We start from the raw sequence: 19,400 nt of genomic DNA, 5'->3' as shown, positions 1-19,400 counted from the left end.
GTAGACCGCCAGTCGCGAACAGGCAGCAGCAGCTGCGAGACGAAGCAGAGCTGTGTGATGGAGGCGGGGTTTAAAGCGGGGCGCGGCCGGGCGCATCTTACCCACGTCCAACAGCGTGCAGGCTGGTGGAACAGCGCAGGTTGATCCGCGCCGTAGATTGGCCCTGGCGAGAGAACAGAACGTTGTTGACACTTGGAGGGCGTGGCTGCTGTCGCCGGAGGGGCGTGGCCACTTACATTCGCTCCCAGGATGACCCGGATGTAGAACTTCAACGTGGCTTCGTTCTCCTCGTGGATCTGCTTCTTGCCTTTCGTCCCAAACTTTTCCTTTAGGCTTAAAACAAAACACAGAGAAAAAAAAGGCGTGTTGATGACGTCACGCTGAGCAGTAATGAGATTCATTTTCTCCAAATCAATCGCCTTCTTCCTGAGCTTTACAGTTATAGTGATACGTACCGCCATGTCCCGCGGTGCTCCTTCCGCCGCTACTGCACCACGGGTGACGCGACCGCGACAACCAGCACCACCATCTGCGCTGCTCCACCGCACTTCCGGCGCGCCGATACGACGTCACGACCACGTCACGGCGCCGTCTTATTCATTTTTATTTAATGTACAATTTTCGTCCAAATAAAATATGTACAAAAATTTGTACTCAGCGTAAGTGCAAATGGGTCCGTTTCTATTCCAACAATGTAGAGTAGAATTAACGCCATATTGAAAATATCCGTTCATATTGAATGATCGTTCTCATTCTAGTCGTAGTGGGAATAAAAGAGACTTTGTGGAAAATCCACTTTATTGTTGCTGGTAAGAAAATTGCATTATTACAAGCTTGACCTCTGACCTCTTGATGTACAGGCTGTAAAGTGCTGCGCCGAGTCGCACGCGCAGCGTGGTACTTCATCACAACCACCGATCCAGTGTTCACGTTTGTTTTCTCATATCAAAAATAGAACAAATATATACACACGCGAGCATGTGCGCTCTTAAAACACACACACACACACACACACGAAAGCCTGGAGCCAATAAATTAAAAGTTGGGGCTGCCATCACACCCGAAGCAGTCACATGACACTGGCACATCATACTCTGATCTGAAAGTGTGAGGGTTACTTCCAAAAATATACTTTAAACATAGAAATAGCTGGTCGTCGTCTCACAAGTCTCCTTTTCCTCTGGCTCGGTTAGAAAAATGGGCACGTCGAAGAGGTCGCAGAGGCCTTCACTGTCGTCCAGGCTGTAGATGTAGTCGTGGTCCCCCCGGCGGGGGGCGAGAGGCGGAGAAGCGGCGAGAACACTGGCGGGCGGGAGAGAGCAGACACGGCGGACTCAGCATGGGCTCGGCCCACCGGGTGAAGAGCGCGTTGTTACTACCCACCTTCTGAAGACATCAGATCCTGCAACAAATCCGGGCTCAGCATCTCTTCAGGAAGGAGGACGGAGAAGGAACAATGAGGGAGGACCATATTCTGACTTACTTTCATTTTCAAAGTCAACTTCCTACCTTTGGTGGGATCCAGCATGTCGGACATCTCTTTAGGGAAATCCAAAGCTGCAACACACACACACAGAACAGGAGATTCGTTCAGCACAGGCGGGGCCACGCAGCGGGCGGAGCCCACGCCCTTATCTTCCTACATCACACATACAACGCCCAGCGGACACACCGCACGACAGCGGAGAGAACTTTCTGGAAGAAGAGATGAAGCCTTTACACACTTTCAAGAGCTCCAGACTTGGCATGGTCAAACTTCCCCAAGGGGGCGGAGCCTGACATGCTGCTACTGTCCAGCGACGCAGACGATTGAAGGGCGTGGCTTGCCCTGGGCGGGCTTATGCTGAGGGAGGAGGAGCCATGGTCGGACAGGCCTGTGGAGAGACAGAAAGGAGAGCGTATCGTCTTGTTTTGTGACCGTGTTGTCACAAGAAGAAGAAAGAGTGACGGATGTCAGACCTGAGCCTGAGTCAGAAGAGCCTACGCTGGAGGCGGTGGGCGTGGCCACGTCTGTCTTGGTGGGCGTGGTTTGACCGGACTGGGCTGGAAAGCCATCCTCTGGTGGTGGCACTTGCAGAACCACAGGGGCGGAGCTCACTGGGTCTTTATTCAGCAGCAGGACCTCGATTGGCCCGCTGCTGCTTCTCAGGTGGACCTGGTAACTTCTCTGGCCATTCACAGCCTGGGAACAGAGGGACGAGCAGCATGAAGACACCCTCATTAACGCGGTACAAATCCGCCGTACGCACGTACCGCCTCCGGCAGAGGAACTTCCAGCTGCGTTCCGGAGGGGGCGCGGACCGCCAGGAGGGTGTCGCCTGGACCCACACGGCACAGAGAAGCAGCCATGAGGACAAAACAAGGACGAGGCGTGGACCAATGGACACAAAGACAACAAATGGCACCAACCGTTAAAGCAGCCGCACACGTCTTCATGTGTGACGTAAGACAGAGTTTGACGAAGTTAAGGATGAATCAGGAAATCAGTGACATGATTGGCAGGGTGGTGGTAGCCTAGTATGTAACACACTCGCCTATGAACCAGAAGACCCAGGTTCAAACCCCACTTACTACCATCGTGTCCCTCAGCAAGACACTTAACCCTGAGTGTCTACAGGGGGGGGACTGTCCCCGTAACTACTGACTGTAAGTCGCTCTGGATACGTGTCCTCTGTATTTAACCGTCACCCTTGGTGAGCAGTGGGCACCATGACAGCAGTGTGTGGGGACGGGACCTTCATCAAGGGGACCTCAGTGGCACCTTGGCAGTCCGGGCGTCGAACCCGCAACCTTCCGATTTACAGGGCCGCTTCCGTAACCGCGACGCCACCGCTGGCCCGTATTCTAATGATCATTTTAAAAAGCGGACGTGTTGGATATGTGCTGTTGCAGGAGTCGTCTGAGACGTTCTTGATGCTCTGCTGAACCCAGAGCCTCTGCTGGTCCAGCTCCAGCTCCCGCCGCTCCAGCTCCACAATTTCCGCCTTCAGCCGAAATCAGCCGGTCGCCGATCTCGCGCGTGTGGCATCCCGGGCCGACGCCCCTACCACAGTAAAACCCAATAAAAAGCACGTTCACAGGGAGGCGGAGCCTGGAAATCGTCCACGCGCACGACCCACCTCCACTGGATGCTGTTCTTCGACTTCTTCTCGATCAGGCCGATGCCCTCCAGGACGTTGGTGATGTCGTAGATGCGCCTCTTCTGCCGCACGGCCAGGGTGTCTGCAGCCTGCAGGAGAGACCGTTAGAAAGCGCCTTACCCACAATGCACCAGCTGACCGCGTCACGTTTCACCGCTCGGGTTCCATCACACAATGCCACACAACCCGTCATGCCCGTCAGGGGTTAATCACAGTGGCAGGGGTCACGCTCCGCGCCGCACCGGCCAATCACGGGCCTGGCCCGCGAGCGGCAGTTACGAAGGACAAAAGTGTCTCCCGCCGACCCATCACTTAAAACACACCCACACCCCTTCCTCCAGAGGTCAGAGTTCAGCTCTAGTCCCTGTCCAGCCAGAGAACATGTCCCCGCTCATTAGAATAACAATACCTAAAGCACATGGGAGCAGATCCACGTCTACTGGACACCGGTCCAAAAATCCACCGCTGTACCAGACAGGCAAAACTTCACCTGCCTGCGTCCTACAGATCTGAAGACCAGGACCTAGTCTGCATGCGTCCTACAGATCTGAAGACCAGGACCTAGTCTGCATGCGTCCTACAGATCTGAAGACCAGGACCTAGTCTGCATGCGTCCTACAGATCTGAGGTCCAGGACCCCGTCTGCCTGCGTCCTAAAGATCTGAGGTCCAGGACCCCGTCTGTCTGCGTCCTAAAGATCTGAGGTCCAGGACCCCGTCTGTCTGCGTCCTAAAGATCTGAGGTCCAGGACCCCGTCTGCCTGCGTCCTACAGATCTGAAGACCAGGACCCCGTCTGCCTGCGTCCTACAGATCTGAAGACCAGGACCTAGTCTGCATGCGTCCTACAGATCTGAAGACCAGGACCTAGTCTGCCTGCGTCCTACAGATCTGAAGACCAGGACCTAGTCTGCATGCGTCCTACAGATCTGAGGTCCAGGACCCCGTCTGCCTGCGTCCTAAAGATCTGAGGTCCAGGACCCCGTCTGTCTGCGTCCTAAAGATCTGAGGTCCAGGACCCCGTCTGTCTGCGTCCTAAAGATCTGAGGTCCAGGACCCCGTCTGTCTGCGTCCTAAAGATCTGAGGTCCAGGACCCCGTCTGCCTGCGTCCTACAGATCAGAGGTCCAGGACCCCGTCTGCCTGCCTGCGTCCTAAAGATCTGAGGTCCAGGACCCCGTCTGCCTGCGTCCTACAGATCAGAGGTCCAGGACCCCGTCTGCCTGCCTGCGTCCTAAAGATCTGAGGTCCAGGACCCCGTCTGCCTGCGTCCTACAGATCAGAGGTCCAGGACCCCGTCTGCCTGCCTGCGTCCTAAAGATCTGAGGTCCAGGACCCCATCTGTCTGCGTCCTAATGATCTGAGGTCCAGGACCCCGTCTGCCTGCCTGCGTCCTAAAGATCTGAGGTCCAGGACCCCATCTGTCTGCGTCCTAATGATCTGAGGTCCAGGACCCCGTCTGCCTGCGTCCTACAGATCGGAGGTCCAGGACCCCGTCTGCCTGCGTCCTAAAGATCTGAGCTCCAGGACCCCGTCTGCCTGCGTCCTACAGATCTGAAGACCAGAACCTAGTCTGCATGCACGTGTGCGACCTACTGTTTTGAGGTCCAGGACCCCGTCTTTGGCCTCCTGCAGTAAAGTGACGAATTTGGAGGTGAGGAGTCCCAGGCTCTTCTCGTGGCGGCTGCTGGGTCCCTGCTGTCCGTCTTTGGCGCTCCTCGCCGGGGTCACCATCACCACGTCCAGCTCCATCGGGCCGGGTCTCCGCGGCGGACACGCTGCGGCAGGGGCAGTTGGCGGCGCGTTGCATGCTGGGTAGTTTGAGGCGCAAGGGAGCGTCTACAAAGAGACAAGCGAGGGCCACGACGAACAATCCCATTATCTTTCTAAATTGGAACCGACTTCCGACTTTCAGACGCTGCACGTTTATTTTCTGACCGACACTGGAATGTACCGAGTCGCTTATTCTCATCTTCGGACCACAGCTACGTGCTTCCCGCACCGTGTGAGGCAGTAAAAGTGTAAACCGGGGACAGAAGTGCAACGTACGATGGTGATTGGTCATTCTGGCTCATGTCTGACGCGCCAGTAAAAACACCACGTGACCGTTCGCGGGGAAGTCATATGACTTCCAGGTTTATTTCCCGCGCTGCTCGGCTATGATCGTGTCGCGATGTCGCCCCGCAGCGCGCTGTCCCTCCTGTCCCTCCTGCTGCCCCTGGCGCGGGCCACGTACGACCCGGACGAGGTCGGGGTTCTGCCCGGCATGACCTTCAAACCCAACTACCGCCAGTGGTCCGGATACCTGAAGGCCCGTCCGGGCAGGTTCCTCCACTACTGGTGAGCGGAGCTGCGCCGCAGGAGCAGGATCTGGGGATGGGGATGGACTTGTGAGCAGTGTGTGTGTGTGTGTGTGTGTCGCAGGCTTGTCACCTCCCAGGGTGACCCGCTGGGTGACCCGCTACTGCTGTGGCTGAACGGGGGTCCGGGCTGCAGCTCGCTGGACGGCTTCCTGTCTGAAAACGGACCTTTTCATGTGAGACTTTTACTCGACAGTTACAGTAACACACTTTATACACACTGTTCTATATTATACACACACACACCGACACACAGAGACACACACACACACACACAGAGACACACACACCGACACACACACACACACACACACACACACACACACAGAGACACACACACACAAATACACCGACATACACACACCGACACCGACACACACAGAGACACACACACACCGTCACACACATACACCGACATACACACACATACACCGACACACACACCGACACACAGCTACACACTGATACACCGACATACACACACACATACACCTGCACATACACACACCTACACACACACACTGCTTATTGCTTTACTGCTGTGGAGTAAACTTTGAAGCCCATTTGTCTTATCGTCTTATCTGTGTTGTGTCATCATGTTAAGAGTGTCACATGCACCTGAGTGTGTGTGTGTGTGTGTGTGTGTGTAGGTAAATGATGATGGAGCTACGCTGTATGAAAACCCCTTCAGCTGGAATAAGGTGGCCAACGTCCTGTACCTGGAGTCTCCGGCTGGGGTCGGCTTCTCTTATTCCGACGACCAGAAATATGAAACAGACGATGACCTGGTGGGTGGTGGCACACACACACTTACACACACTTACACACACCGTGATAAATCAAACCCACTTTCTTTTCCTCCTCAGGTTGCTGAAGACAATTACCTGGCCTTGCAGAGCTTCTTCACCAAGTTTCCAAATTTCACGAAAAACGACTTCTACATTTTCGGGGAGAGTTATGGCGGCATCTACGCTCCCACGCTCAGCCTGCTGGTGGCCACAGGTGGCGCTCTGAAGCTGAACTTTCAGGTGACCTTCTGTCCCGGGACTCCGACCGGCCCACTTCAGATCACGGAATTATAACCTTATATGGCAACGTCTACAATAGCGGCCTGTTTTATAAAGCCTGGTACTTCAGTCCCTTCACAACGTAGACATCTCAACGTGACACGACAATATCAGAATCTTTATTCTGTTCAAATAATCTTCACAGACATCCACATTTGAAAAAAGTTCCATCTGTTCCATCACAACTCTGAGAGCATCTCCACCAACCTCTTTATACACATTGTCCTGTTCGCTATTCTCAGTAAAACACGTACGTAGCGATTGACTGACTTGATAATGAACGTGAACCGCGGTTTGAACGTTTATCTAGCGTCTGTTTCCAGAACTTTCCATCTCCCCGACGCCACTGACGACGGGTCAGATGATGAAGAAGCGGAGGCGGTCGACTCGGTTAAAAAACGGAAACGTCCCGGGCCCCGCCCGGGCCCCGCCCGGCCCCTCCCTGTGTGTGACGCCTCTCTCCTCTCTCCTGCAGGGCTTCGCGGTGGGGAACGGCCTGAGCAGTTTCGCCCTGAACGACCAGTCGCTCGTGTACTTTGGCTACTACCACGGCCTCTTCGGCGAGGAGTAAGGAGCTGGTTCTCGTACGCGCGGTTCCTCGCGGTTCCTCCTGGTTCTTTCTCCAGCCGCTGCTTTCTCTCCTGCAGCTTGTGGGCGGACCTGAACGAACACTGCTGCGCCAGCGGCAGCTGCAACTTCTACAACAGCTCGGACGAGGCCTGCACCGCGGCGGTAAACGTCCCGGCGGGTAATGCTGCCACGCCGCTGGCGGGCGTGTGCACTGACGCGTGTCGCTCTGTGCGCCGCAGCTGAGCCAGGCGTTCCGCATCGTGTACGACTCCGGCCTCAACGTCTACGCGCTCTACCTGGACTGTGCGGGCGGAGTCGCCTCACACCCGGCCTATCGGATGGCGATGTCCCACCTCTTCACAAAGTACAGGAGGCGCTGGGAGAAGGAGCAGGTGAGGACCACGCCCACACCCGCACACATCCACAGTCCTTCAGCAGCGTGAAAATCCTTCAGCCGTGTGTCTGTCTGTGTGCGTGTGTCTGTCTGTGTGCGTGTCTGTCTGTCTGTCTGTCTGTGTGCGTGTGTGTGTCTGTGTGCGTGTCTGTCTGTGTGTCTGTGTGCGTGTCTGTCTGTGTGTCTGTGTGTGTGCGTGTGTGTGTCTGTCTGTGTGCGTGTGTGTGTCTGTCTGTGTGTGTGCGTGCGTGTGTGTCTGTGTGCGTGTGTGTCTGTCTGTGCGTGTGTGTGTGTGTGTGTGTGCGTGTGTGTCTGTGTGCGTGTCTGTGTGCGTGTGTGTCTGTGTGCGTGTGTGTCTGTGTGCGTGTGTGTCTGTGTGCGTGTGTGTCTGTGTGCGTGTGCGTGTGTGTGTCTGTCTGTGTGCGTGTGTGTGTGTGCGTCTGTGTGCGTGTGTGTGTCTGTCTGTGTGCGTGTGTGTGTCTGTCTGTGTGTGTGTCTGTCTGTGTGTGTGCGTGTCTGTGTGCGTGTGTGTGTCTGTCTGTGTGCGTGTGTGTGTCTGTCTGTGTGCGTGTGTGTGTCTGTCTGTGTGTGTGCGTGTCTGTCTGTGCGTGTGTGTCTGTGCGTGTGTGTCTGTGCGTGTGTGTCTGTGTGCGTGCGTGTGCGTGTCTGTGTGCGTGCGTGTGTGTGTCTGTGTGCGTGTGTGTGTCTGTCTGTGTGTCTGTCTGTGTGCGTGTGTGTCTGTGCGTGTGTGTGTGTCTGTCTGTGCGTGTGTGTGTGTCTGTCTGTGTGCGTGTGTGTGTCTGTCTGTGTGCGTGTGTGTGTGTCTGTCTGTGTGTGTGCGTGTCTGTCTGTGCGTGTGTGTCTGTGCGTGTGTGTCTGTGCGTGTGTGTCTGTGTGCGTGCGTGTGCGTGTCTGTGTGCGTGCGTGTGTGTGTCTGTGTGCGTGTGTGTGTCTGTCTGTGTGTGTGTGTGTCTGTCTGTGTGCGTGTGTGTCTGTGCGTGTGTGTGTGTCTGTCTGTGCGTGTGTGTGTGTCTGTCTGTGTGCGTGTGTGTGTCTGTCTGTGTGCGTGTGTCTGTGTCTGTCTGTGTCTGTCTGTGTGTGTGCGTGTCTGTCTGTGTGTCTGTCTGTGTGTGTGTCTGTGTGTGTGTGTGTGTGTGTGTGTGTGTAGCTGTCTCTGGGTGAAGTTCCCCCCTGCATCAACAGCACTGCGCAGAAGAACTGGCTGAACAGAGGAGACGTGAGGAAGGTTCTGCACATACCAGATATACTACCTGCATGGGATATCTGCAGGTACACACACACACACACACACACCATCATGCAACAATTTCATCTGTTGTCGGATGATCTGGGAGTTCGTGCTCGTGTGTGTGTGTGTGTGTGTGTGTGTGTGTGTGTGTGTGTGTAGTGATGAGGTAGGCCAGAAGTACCACACGCTCTACAGCACGATGAAGAGTGTGTATGAGAAGCTGCTGTCTCTGGGTCTGAGAGCTCTGGTCTACAACGGAGACACGGACATGGCCTGCAACTTCCTGGGTGACCAGTGGTTCGTAGAGCAGCTCGGCTTGAAGGTGAGGGACGCTGGACCTTCTGAGAACAATCAGAGCTTGTTATAGTGCGTCTACAGACATGTACAATCAACCTTCACTTCTACGGTTGAAGTTTGAAGGTGCCGACGTGCTCCATGTTGTAATTTGTGTCCTCAAATGAAATCTTACGAATATTTAATGGCCAAAGAGAACTGGAAGATGTTTATGTTGCGTGGGCAGGCCACTACTCCGTACCAGCAGTGGGTCGACGAGGACCAGATCGCCGGATTCTTCCAGCAGTTCGGCAACATCACGTTCCTCACAGTTAAAGTATGAGCACCACATCCCACACACACACACACCCTGCAGGGCATCATGTTAACTCTTCCCATCATCCTCTTCATGCCAGGGGGCTGGTCACATGGTTCCTCAGTGGGCCCCAGGCCCCGCCCTCTCAATGCTACAGCGTTTCCTGAGCAACAGCTTCCACTGAGCCGCTGACGTGTCTGACGTGTCTGACGTGTCTGGAGACCAACTCTGTGCCTTTCAACTTTATGTTGCCTTTTTGTTTTTTGTAAATGAAGCATTTTAAATCTTTTTATCAGAACTGAAATCCGGTATGTGAATAAAATTACGTGAAACGTGGCTTTAGAAGTTTCCTTATTTGGATTCGAACCGGCAACCTTCTGATTACGGTGCAGAATAAACCCTTTACACACTGATAAGGCAACGTGCCAGGAGGTCACCATGTTAGTATGAGATATATAGACCTTCATCCAGGAGTCACTTCCATTTATTTCATCCTGAGGAGGAAACTAGATTTCTGTGAAATGACTTGAAAAACGGTGATTTATTACAATTAGGGATTTACAACATCACGTTTAATCACAAGAAAGTGCACCTTCATTAATATCCCTTAATTCGAGGTTCCCTGGTGTTCCTTCAGCCCGAGGAACTGTATTGAGGTTCTGGTCACACACACGAGGTGAAAAGGTCACAGAACTCGAGTAAAATCACGAGCCGAACTTCACTGGAAAGCACCGACGAAACCTCAACATGGAACCCCTTCCACTCGCCGTGGGGAAAAAAAAAAAAAAAGACTGAACATGTTTGCACCGCCCCTTGAGGAGTCGGGCGGGGCAGGGAGGTCATGCTGCATGCAGAGGTCAAAGTCAGGTCATGGGCGTGGCTGCCGATCTCCAGCCTACGAGCCGTCAGCGTTGTCCATCAGGTCCTGAAAGACGGCGTTAGTGGTCGTCTGTCCGAAGATGAAGGCGCCAATCGTAACCATGACAACGCCGCCGGCAACAAGGCCCTTCCAGCTGCGAAGCGGAGACGAAGGATTAAAAAAAAGTCCCGTCTCGTGAGGACGTGGGACATGCTGAAGGTCGGCGTCTTACCTGCCGGTTCGAATGTCGGTTTCGGACAGTTTGGCCTGAACGAGACACAAACCTGAGGAAGGAAGCACAGAAAAGCGGAATTTTCCCGGACTCCGCTGAGAAGTGGGCGTGTAGCGGGTGGGTAGTGGGCGTGGTCACGCCGGTCACCTGGGAAGACGAAGATGAAGCACGCGGCCAGGCCGCCGATGAGGGAGATGACCCGGCCGATGTCGGGGATGAAGAGGGCGAGGAGCAGCGTGAGGAAGAACCACACTGTCGTCTGCAGGATCCTCCGCCGCCGTTCCCGCCCCACATCCACCTCCACCTGTTCGCCATGGAAACGCAGCCACAGCCCCTCCAGCACCGCCCTGAGACACCGATAAAGCCACATTCCAACAGGGGAACCAGTCCACTAGCCCCGCCCTGCAGAGACCCACCTGCCGCAGAAGTGCAGTATGGGATACGAGGTAACCACGCAGATGATGATGAAGGCTCTGGCAATCGCTACGGCAACGTCATTGGACGGGTAAGACATCAAGACGTCCTGACTGACGTTGGAGCCGAACGACAGGAAGCCGCAAACACCTGGACGAAGAGGACGGCTTAGACGGCCAATCAGAGCTCTTTACCGCACCCGCACCCACACACCTGTACCGGTGTACACAAACAAGCAGAGGAGCATCCCCACGGTGACCACGCCGCCCCAGCGCCGGACCTCGCGCTCCTGCATGCTGTTAAACACCGGAACACTGCTCACGTGACACTGGGGTCAAAAGGTGACATTCGGTTACCGAGACTCGGGTCAAAGTTCATCCTGAAGCCAGCACAGACACGCCTACCTGGAAGCCGAAGCAGATGGTCGGCATGGCGTTGAACACCGCGGTCCAGGACGATGGGCTGAAACAGGCGGGTGTAAACCATTTCCCAGGAAGGACCGGCCGTTGGGGGCAAAGGTCGGGGGGCGGGGTCACTCACCTGGTGGGTATGTACCCGGGGGTCACGTCCTTGTCCGGCCAGATGTATTTAACGATGATGACGATAGTCACGTACCAGGTACCCACGACACTGAGGCCACTGCAGGGGACAGAAACACAAGCAGCTGTAACCTGGAGAAAATTTGCACGCGCGCGTGTGTGTATGGCGCCATGCCTGATAAATGCTGTAAATGCTGTAAAAAGTGTGTGAGTGAGTGTGTGTGTGTGTGTGTATGTATGTGTATGGCCCTGCGCGCGCGCGTGTGTGTGTGTGTGTGTGTGTGTGTGTGTGTGTGTGTGTGTGTGTGTGTACGGCCCCGCACGTGTGTGTGTGAGTGTGTGTGTGTGTGTGTGTACGGCCCCGCACGTGTGTACGGCCCTGCACGTGTGTGTGTGTGTGTGTGTGTGTGTGTGTGTGTGTGTGTGTGTACCTGGCATATTTCTGGAAGCCGATCTCTTTGGGGATGGAGAGCGGCAGGATGACCAGCACCGCCGTGACCACGATGGTGAACTTTCGGTCTGTGTACCAGTGTGAGTTCACGCCGGGTTCCAACTCGCTCGTCATGGCGCCGATCACTGCAAAACACACACACACACACTTCGCGCCACGTGTCTGAGAACGGGACCGTACGGTCCTGTCCAGGGCGGAGCCGGGAGGGACTCACGCTTGTCCAGCTGGTCGCCGATGATGATGAGGAACGCGATGCACGTGCCGAACGTGTAGACAGCGATGGCCACCTCACACACCACGCCCACCAGGCGGCCGCACACGGCACGCACCACTTCCTGGTACGTAGTCTCGTTACTGACCTGCAGAGAGAGAGAGACAGAGTGAGAGAGCGAGAGAGAGAGAGAGAGCAGCATTTACATTTTTTACATTTACAGCATTTACCAGACGCCCTTATCCAGAGCGACTTACAATCAGTAGTGGCAGGGACAGTCCCCCCCTGGAGACACTCAGGGTTAAGTGTCTTGCTCAGGGACACCATGGTAGTAAGTGGGGTTTGAACCCGGGTCTTCTGGTTCGTAGTCGAGTGTGTTACCCACTAGACTACTACCACCCAGTAGTTACAGGGACAGTCCCCCCCTGGAGACACTCAGGGTTAAGTGTCCTGCTCAGGGACATGATGGTAGTAAGTGGGGTTTGAACCCGTGTTGTTACCCGCTAGGCCACTACCAGCGGAGCACGGTCCGGACTCACCTGTGAACAGTAGGCGAGGATGACAAGTCCACTGATGATAAAGACCAGCATGCTCTGTGAAAAGATACGCAGGTCGGTGAGGAAAAGTGCCGCTGTGACCACACAGCAGGACCATCTCACCATCTCACCATCTGCAGCACGACTCCCGACGTCACTCCGCCGGCCATGTTGAAGGCCGCCGGGAAGTTCAGGAGTCCTGCTCCTAAAGCCGCGTTGACCACGATGAACACGGCCCCCACTGCAGAGGTCCCGCCCCTCTGTGGTTCTGATGGCCGAGGCGGCGGGGTGGCATCCACGCTGGGGCTCTGCAGAAGCCACGCCCGCTCGCCCGCATCATCGCTTAACCCCCAGTCTCCGACCTCACTGTTGACTGGCATATCTGCCCTCGCCATGACTCCGCCCACAAAACAGAACCAGGCTACGAATGAAGAGTCAGGGGGTCCCTGGGGCAGCCAATAGGAGCGGACTCTGTGCCATGGGGCCACCCCGCACACATCCACACACTGCCAGGTCGTCAGAGGTCAAAAGGCACTGGGGAAAAACAGACGGTGGAAACAGGGAACCCACCCTGTCCCACAGCAGAGTTCTGATCACCAGCACCTGTACGTCACTCTCCGCAGTCACGTGACTCCTCCTTCGGTACACATTTCAATAGTCACGTGGTTCTGCCATCCGTCTGTTTACCACTCACCGGTTAAACGAACAGAAGCTGAGCTAAAAAGCGGATACCAAATCTACACACAGAGCCAACCCTTGACCCCTGACCCCTACTGACCTGTCCGCAGTCCGGTTCCCGCCACAGGACACCAGCACCGCACACGCTTCCACACCGACCGGTAGCCGAATACAGCCGATATCCCGGCCGCGGTCATATGACCTGCGCGACACATGACGTCATGAGGAGAGGTGACTGCTGGGTAATGAAGTCTTTTTCTTTCTTCATACGTTCAGAGTATAATTCTAGAAAATACATTATATTATAGATTGATAATGTCCAGTGCTGCTATATCTCTGTCCATCCCAGGGTCCCTTCTCGGCCTGGGTCAGAAGGACGGCTGAAACTCGATAACTCGGAGACACGTGTTCATGCAGGTCCTCCACAGTATAAAAGTATATAAAACCAGGATTTTAATTTCTACTACAAAGAAGGGAAAAATGGAATAGTTCAGTAAGCAGAGACACATCATGGACTGAACTTTACTGCACTTTGTTTTAAATCACTGATCCCACAAACTTCCCTCACGTGAGAAGCTTTTCATGAAGTGAGAACCAGTTCACACACACACAGGAATAAGTGCTGAAGTGTGCACATCTCGCTCATCAGCTGGTCACGGGTCCTACAGAACAGGATCCTTCATCTGCTGCCAGTCAGAAGATCAACACAAGGCCTGGGTTTGGTGTCAACGTCCACAGTTGAACAACAGGTCAAAGGGCACCATTACATAACCACGACTGCTGCTCAATTCATCACGTCTGGTCTGGGCTTGAAAATGGCAGGAAGTGATGTAACTTGAATATATATTCAAACTGTCTTCCCCATACTTTGTGATGTCACCCCAAGGAAAAGTCCTTGGTCCACAGTGAATGTGATATGCAGTAAAACATGTCCTCTGCATGGACCCCAGCTGGACCCCCTGCAGTTTGCCTACCGGGCAAACAGGTCGGTGGATGATGTAGTGAATTTGGGGCTGCATTACATCCTGCAACATCTCGACCGCCCAGGAACCTACGCCAGGATCCTGTTTGTGGACTTCAGCTCGGCGTTCAACACCATTGTGCCTGAACCCCTCACCTCCAAACTCTCCCAGCTCAGCGTGTCACCTGGTACCTGCCAGTGGATCACCAGCTTCCTGACAGACAGGAAGCAGCAAGTGAGGCTGGGGGAGATCACTTCTCGAACACGGTCCCTCAGTACTGGTGCCCCTCAAGGATGTGTCCTCTCCCCACTGCTCTTCTCCCTGTACACCAACGACTGCACCTCCAGGAACTCAACTGTGAAACTCCTGAAGTTTGCAGATGACACCACTGCCATTGGGCTCATCCAGGATGGTGATGAGTCTGCATACCGACAGGAAGTTGAGCGGCTGGTACTCTGGTGCAGTCAACACAACCTGGAGCTGAACACGCTCAAGACTGTGGAGATGACAGTGGACTTCAGGAGACATCCCTCAGCATTGCTCCCCCTCACTATATCAGACAACCCGGTGTCTATTGTGGAGACCTTCAAGTTCCTGGGCACCACCATTTCCCAGGACCTGAAGTGGGAGACCAACATCTCCTCCATCCTCAAAAAGACCCAGCAGAGGATGTACTTCCTGAAGCAACTGGGGAAGTCCAGTCTTCCACAGGAGCTGCTGATCCAGTTCTACACTGCGGTCATTGAGTCTGTCCTGTGCTCCTCCTCCGCCTGGTATGGAGCAGCTTCTAAACAGGACAGGATCAGACTGCAGCGGACTGTACGGTCAGCAGAAAGGATCACCGGTGCCCCCCTGCCCTCCATCCAGGACCTGTACCTCTCCAGATCCAGGAAACGGGCAGGGAAAATCATCTCAGACCCCTCACACCCTGGACACAGACTCTTTGACCTGCTGCCCTCTGGCAGACGTTATAGAAGCCTGCAGACCAGGACCAGCTTCTTCCCCCTCGCAGCTGATACTGTAAATCACCTCCATCATTGCACAATGCACTTTATGTTCACTTGTATATAAGATTTAGTTTGTTTTTGCCTATTTCTAACTCTGTTGCACCTCTGCACTTTATACTTCATTGCTGCAAATATGCACACGCTGCTATACGGACTACCTCTTCTTGTTGCACTGAAACCAATAACTGTACTATCATTACTGTTATTTAATTGCACAGTCTAAACATGTATATATCACTGGTCACTTTTTAACACTACTTTTTTAGCTAAATTGTATATTCTGTATCCTATTTATTTATATATTGTATTTCATGTGACGCATCTGTTTTTCTGTTTTTTTGTTGTCTACTTTTTTGTCGCACTGTAAACTGGAGCCACGTCTTCTCGTCTCTCTGTATATCTGCACAATATATAGAAGAGATGACAAAAAAGGTCACTTGAACTTGAACTTGAACTATTTATTCATAAAAAGTAGATATAGTTATTTATAAATCACAAACAATCCACAACGTGGACAATAACACAACACCCTTGCACATTGTTGTTGTTGATTGTTGTTGTTGTTGTTTTTTGTCTTTTTTTCCTACATTGTACTTGAGAGACACCATCTACCGGAATCAAATTCCTTGTATGTGCTTGCACTTACTTGGCCAATAAATACGATTCTGATTCTGATTCTGATTAACTCATCACCACTGCGAACAGTAGGCAGCTGTGGACGGGAACAGTGTGTGGGGACCAAGGTTATTATAGTTAACGAAAACGAACGATAAAACTAAAACTAGAATTGAAAAAGCATTTTCGTTAACTGAAATAAAGAGTTAAAAAAAAAACGAAAACTAACTGAAACATTTTGTGTGTATACAAAACGAACTTAAACGAACTAATATTATAGCAAAAACGTCCTTCGTTTTCGTCTTTGTAATAAGCCTTTTGGGTTGAATTAAAATCTATTTACTTCACGCTGCCAGTTTTAAGCCAGGTTTTTGACCATTATGGTAACACGTGGTCTGTGACGTCACGTGTCCATAGTCTGTCCGTGACGCCGCCGGCTAGCGTGATGGCTGCAGCGAAAGTCGGAAGAAAGCGGAAGAAAGTCCTATTTGGGATTTCTTTGATTATGACAGTGGCAAAAATAAAAGTAAGTGCCTTGTTGTAGAAGCAGGTGATACAATATGTGGAATACTTCTCAAGGGGAAAAACCCCACGAATCTGAAAGTCCATTTGAAAAGCTCACACAAAAAGGCGAACCAAGAGTACCTGAACAAGCTAGCCTCTCGCCCGCCCTCCCCAGAAAGAGAAGCGGTAGCCAGGCCAGGTAACATGGGAAAGGAACGTGGTACTACAGCATCCATAATGGACCAAGTAGCTGCTGGCTAGTAAATACGCAGGAACACCACAAATGAGAAGAAGCATTGGTAAATATGTTTATTAAGACTGGAATGTCTACACGACTGTGTGACTCGATTACCTTCAAAAAGTTCACCACGTCACTCGAACCAAAATTCAAAACACCCGGAGCTGCAAGAGTCAATAACCTTATCGGAGCTAAGATGGATAAGGCTATTCTGGTGATTTTGATTCATGCACATGACAAATATCCTAATTTACAAAAAAAAAACTAAAACTAACACTAACTAATAAAAACTAAACTAAAACTAAGCAATTTCAAAATATCAAAACTAATAAAAACTAGTAAATCTGCCTCTAAAAACTAATTAAAACTAACTGAATTTGAAAAAAAAAAATCTAAACGAAATAAAAACTAAAACTAATGAAAAATCCAAAACTATTATAACTGTGGTGGGGACTAGGGCTGCAGGATATTGGGGAAATATGTGATATTGTTGTTGAATATTGCTATAATGATATTTCTTGCGATATTACATTTCCCTAGAGAAATGCTTTTAAAATTATTATTATTATTATTATTAGTTATTCAAAAATCATTTATATATGTAATGATCATACTAAAATAAACAGGTAATATATATTCATCTGATCTAATTAAATCTAATTCAGGCTAAAAAGAAACAATATGTCAAGGAAGTTGCAAATATTTAGACTTCAAAACATTATGAATGTTTCAATATGACCAATGTCAGAAATTTTGTCTTTCACTGGCACAGGCCAACACAATCCCGCAATATGGCACGATCCTGAGACACCAAATATTTGTCGAGTTGAGCCAGGATTACCACTAAAAAATGTTTCTGCAATTCTCTACAATCTCTTTATGTAATAACAGCCTTTTAAAACATTTCTCTCTGCTTGCCAGTGGTAACTTTCATTCTCCAACTACAACCGCAGCAGAAAAGTAAGGAGGTTTTCTGCAGTATGGAGCCTGATGGAGAAAACCCAGGGATATATTTCTGCTACTGCCTAAATAAATCACTTCTTCTGATTTGACACATTGGTTTCCCCGATTAAAAGCTACTTGTTCGCTTTTGGCTAAATGCAGCACTGATTTAATTAGTACATTTCCGACTGGCGGCGTGTGGTTGTGCTGCTACGTGGACTACAAAGACTACATCTCCCAGGCACCCAGGACGCAGCCGACCAATGAGCAGCAAGAGGCCCGCCCCTCCCAACCAATAAGAACGCAGGGACGCTCCTCTACGGCGGCCTCAGGAGGACAATCGTAAGAGAAACAGTAGCGCAACTGACCAATACCAAATAAAACTGGGACATCATTTATAAACGTGGCGGCGGATCCGACGGTGGATCTGAGCAGGGCCGTGGTTCGGAAGGAACATTTCTCTCTGCTTGCCAGTGGTAACTTTCATTCTCCAACTACGACCGCAGCAGAAAAGTAAGGAGGTTTTTAGTAAGGAGGCTCTTAGTTTGTAAACTCAATATTCTATAGAAATCGAACGAGAATTGCTGGTGTCTTCCTCTTGTAAGTCGCTTCGGATAAAAGCGTCTTCTAAATAAAGTAAAGTAAGTAAAGTAAAGGAACGCGGGGTCAGCGCGACACCTACCGGTTGCCCCAAAAATCACCGCAGCGGCCCACGTGACCACGCTGACGTCTCCCCGCGGTTATTCTTATTTTATTTACTCGCACATGGGAGTTTCCTTAGAATGGATTAATGATGAAATGGATCAGAAAATAAACCTCAAAACACATAGATGCAAACGAAAGTGAAAAAAGTGGAGTGATTGTGATCGACTGCAGCACTGTCCCTGTAACTAATGATTGTTAGTCGCTCTGGAACAGGGCGTCTGGTAAATGCTGTAAATGTAAATTAAGGGGGCTTCAGTGGATTCGAACCAGCAACCTTCCGATTATGGGGCTGCTTCCTTAACCGCTAGGCCACCACTGCCCCACCATTGCCCCGGTGCCACAGTCCCAAGCCCCGCTTTTCCATCCTGCCAATTTCATTTGTCATTTCAGCAGGAGCGTTTCAGTGCCTCACTTGGTGCCGATGTTCAGTGAGACGGTACAGACTGTACCGGGGACTGTAACAGCATTACTGTTAGTACTGTGTGGCAGGATGTTCACTTCATCATATCGTCCCAAACTGGTCCTGAGTATCCATGGCGACTCGGAGGGATGGGCGAAGGTTAAAACCAGAAGTGTCTTCCACCCACTGTGCTGGTGGGCGTGTTAAACTCTGCTGAGTGACGGGGTGAACTGGGGAGTGTGAAGTGTCTGCAAGAATGATGAAATAAATACATATACAGGTGTGTGTGTGTGTGTGTGTATATTGTATATACACAGATGTGATAAGTGTGTGATGGAGTGTGTGTGTTCTTGTGTGAAAACTCAACATCAGCTGCTTTATTCTCAGTGTTTAATTGGAGATGAAAGTGGGGATGATTAATTGATGGGTTCTCCTGCGTGGATGTGTGGAGAGACACTGGACTGCAGAGAGGACACTTTAAACTCTCCCACACGCACTTACAGGCCTTGCTGAAACTCACACATACACACACACTCAGGACAAGAGTTATTCCTGGGTTTTAGCCTCCAGGAAACAACCACAGAGAGAAGATGGAGAAATGTGAGGTGTGGAACCTCTGGTTCCCCCACTCTTTTTGACATCGGGTCTCGGAAATGAATGGGACGTGTCTTAGTCACTTAGTCATTGGTTTAAATGTCCCCTGACATGAAAATGTGACATTATTTAACATTAATACGAGTT

General features: G+C 51.6%; 2 protein-coding genes and 1 pseudogene across 2 annotated transcripts; 1 reads left to right on the top strand and 2 right to left on the bottom strand.

Annotated features, from left to right (window-relative positions):
- Nucleotides 1-101: 101 nt before the first annotated feature.
- On the bottom strand, nt 102-5,180 carry LOC114781569 (transcription factor E2F4-like; annotated as a pseudogene).
- LOC114781568 (lysosomal protective protein-like) lies at nt 5,064-9,702 on the top strand. Its single transcript, XM_028967994.1, has 11 exons — nt 5,064-5,477; nt 5,562-5,673; nt 6,148-6,285; nt 6,364-6,525; nt 7,040-7,131; nt 7,212-7,296; nt 7,374-7,526; nt 8,697-8,818; nt 8,937-9,099; nt 9,298-9,387; nt 9,467-9,702. Exons 1-11 carry the CDS (start codon nt 5,311-5,313, stop codon nt 9,548-9,550), a joined length of 1,368 nt encoding a protein of 455 aa, XP_028823827.1. The 5' UTR covers nt 5,064-5,310; the 3' UTR covers nt 9,551-9,702.
- A 186-nt stretch (nt 9,703-9,888) lies between these two features.
- On the bottom strand, nt 9,889-13,532 carry LOC114781570 (putative sodium-coupled neutral amino acid transporter 7). Its single transcript, XM_028967996.1, has 12 exons — nt 13,387-13,532; nt 12,740-13,179; nt 12,612-12,665; nt 12,076-12,220; nt 11,842-11,986; nt 11,412-11,510; nt 11,276-11,333; nt 11,085-11,199; nt 10,874-11,021; nt 10,605-10,804; nt 10,458-10,509; nt 9,889-10,379 (listed from the first exon to the last, which is right to left on the bottom strand). Exons 2-12 carry the CDS (start codon nt 13,001-13,003, stop codon nt 10,262-10,264), a joined length of 1,398 nt encoding a protein of 465 aa, XP_028823829.1. The 5' UTR covers nt 13,004-13,179; nt 13,387-13,532; the 3' UTR covers nt 9,889-10,261.
- Nucleotides 13,533-19,400: the final 5,868 nt, after the last annotated feature.

This window comes from Denticeps clupeoides, unplaced genomic scaffold (genome assembly GCF_900700375.1).
Source record: "Denticeps clupeoides unplaced genomic scaffold, fDenClu1.1, whole genome shotgun sequence".
Lineage (NCBI taxonomy): Eukaryota > Metazoa > Chordata > Actinopteri > Clupeiformes > Denticipitidae > Denticeps > Denticeps clupeoides.
Note: the sequence above shows the minus strand (reverse complement) of the source record. Positions and strands in the feature narration are given on the sequence as shown.

What these genes read in the sequence shown, in the direction of transcription:
- LOC114781568 (XM_028967994.1), top strand. Translation starts at nt 5,311, where the DNA reads ATGTCGCCCCGCAGCGCGCTGTCCCTCCTGTCCCTCCTGCTGCCCCTG. An exon ending in GGCAGGTTCCTCCACTACTG is followed by an intron (nt 5,478 to 5,561) that starts GTGAGCGGAGCT and finishes TGTGTGTCGCAG; the next exon opens with GCTTGTCACCTCCCAGGGTG. An exon ending in CTCTGAAGCTGAACTTTCAG is followed by an intron (nt 6,526 to 7,039) that starts GTGACCTTCTGT and finishes TCTCTCCTGCAG; the next exon opens with GGCTTCGCGGTGGGGAACGG.
- LOC114781570 (XM_028967996.1), bottom strand. Translation starts at nt 13,003, where the DNA reads ATGGCGAGGGCAGATATGCCAGTCAACAGTGAGGTCGGAGACTGGGGG. An exon ending in TCCTCGCCTACTGTTCACAG is followed by an intron (nt 12,221 to 12,611) that starts GTGAGTCCGGAC and finishes CTCTCTCTGCAG; the next exon opens with GTCAGTAACGAGACTACGTA. An exon ending in CCATCTGCTTCGGCTTCCAG is followed by an intron (nt 11,200 to 11,275) that starts GTAGGCGTGTCT and finishes TTTTGACCCCAG; the next exon opens with TGTCACGTGAGCAGTGTTCC.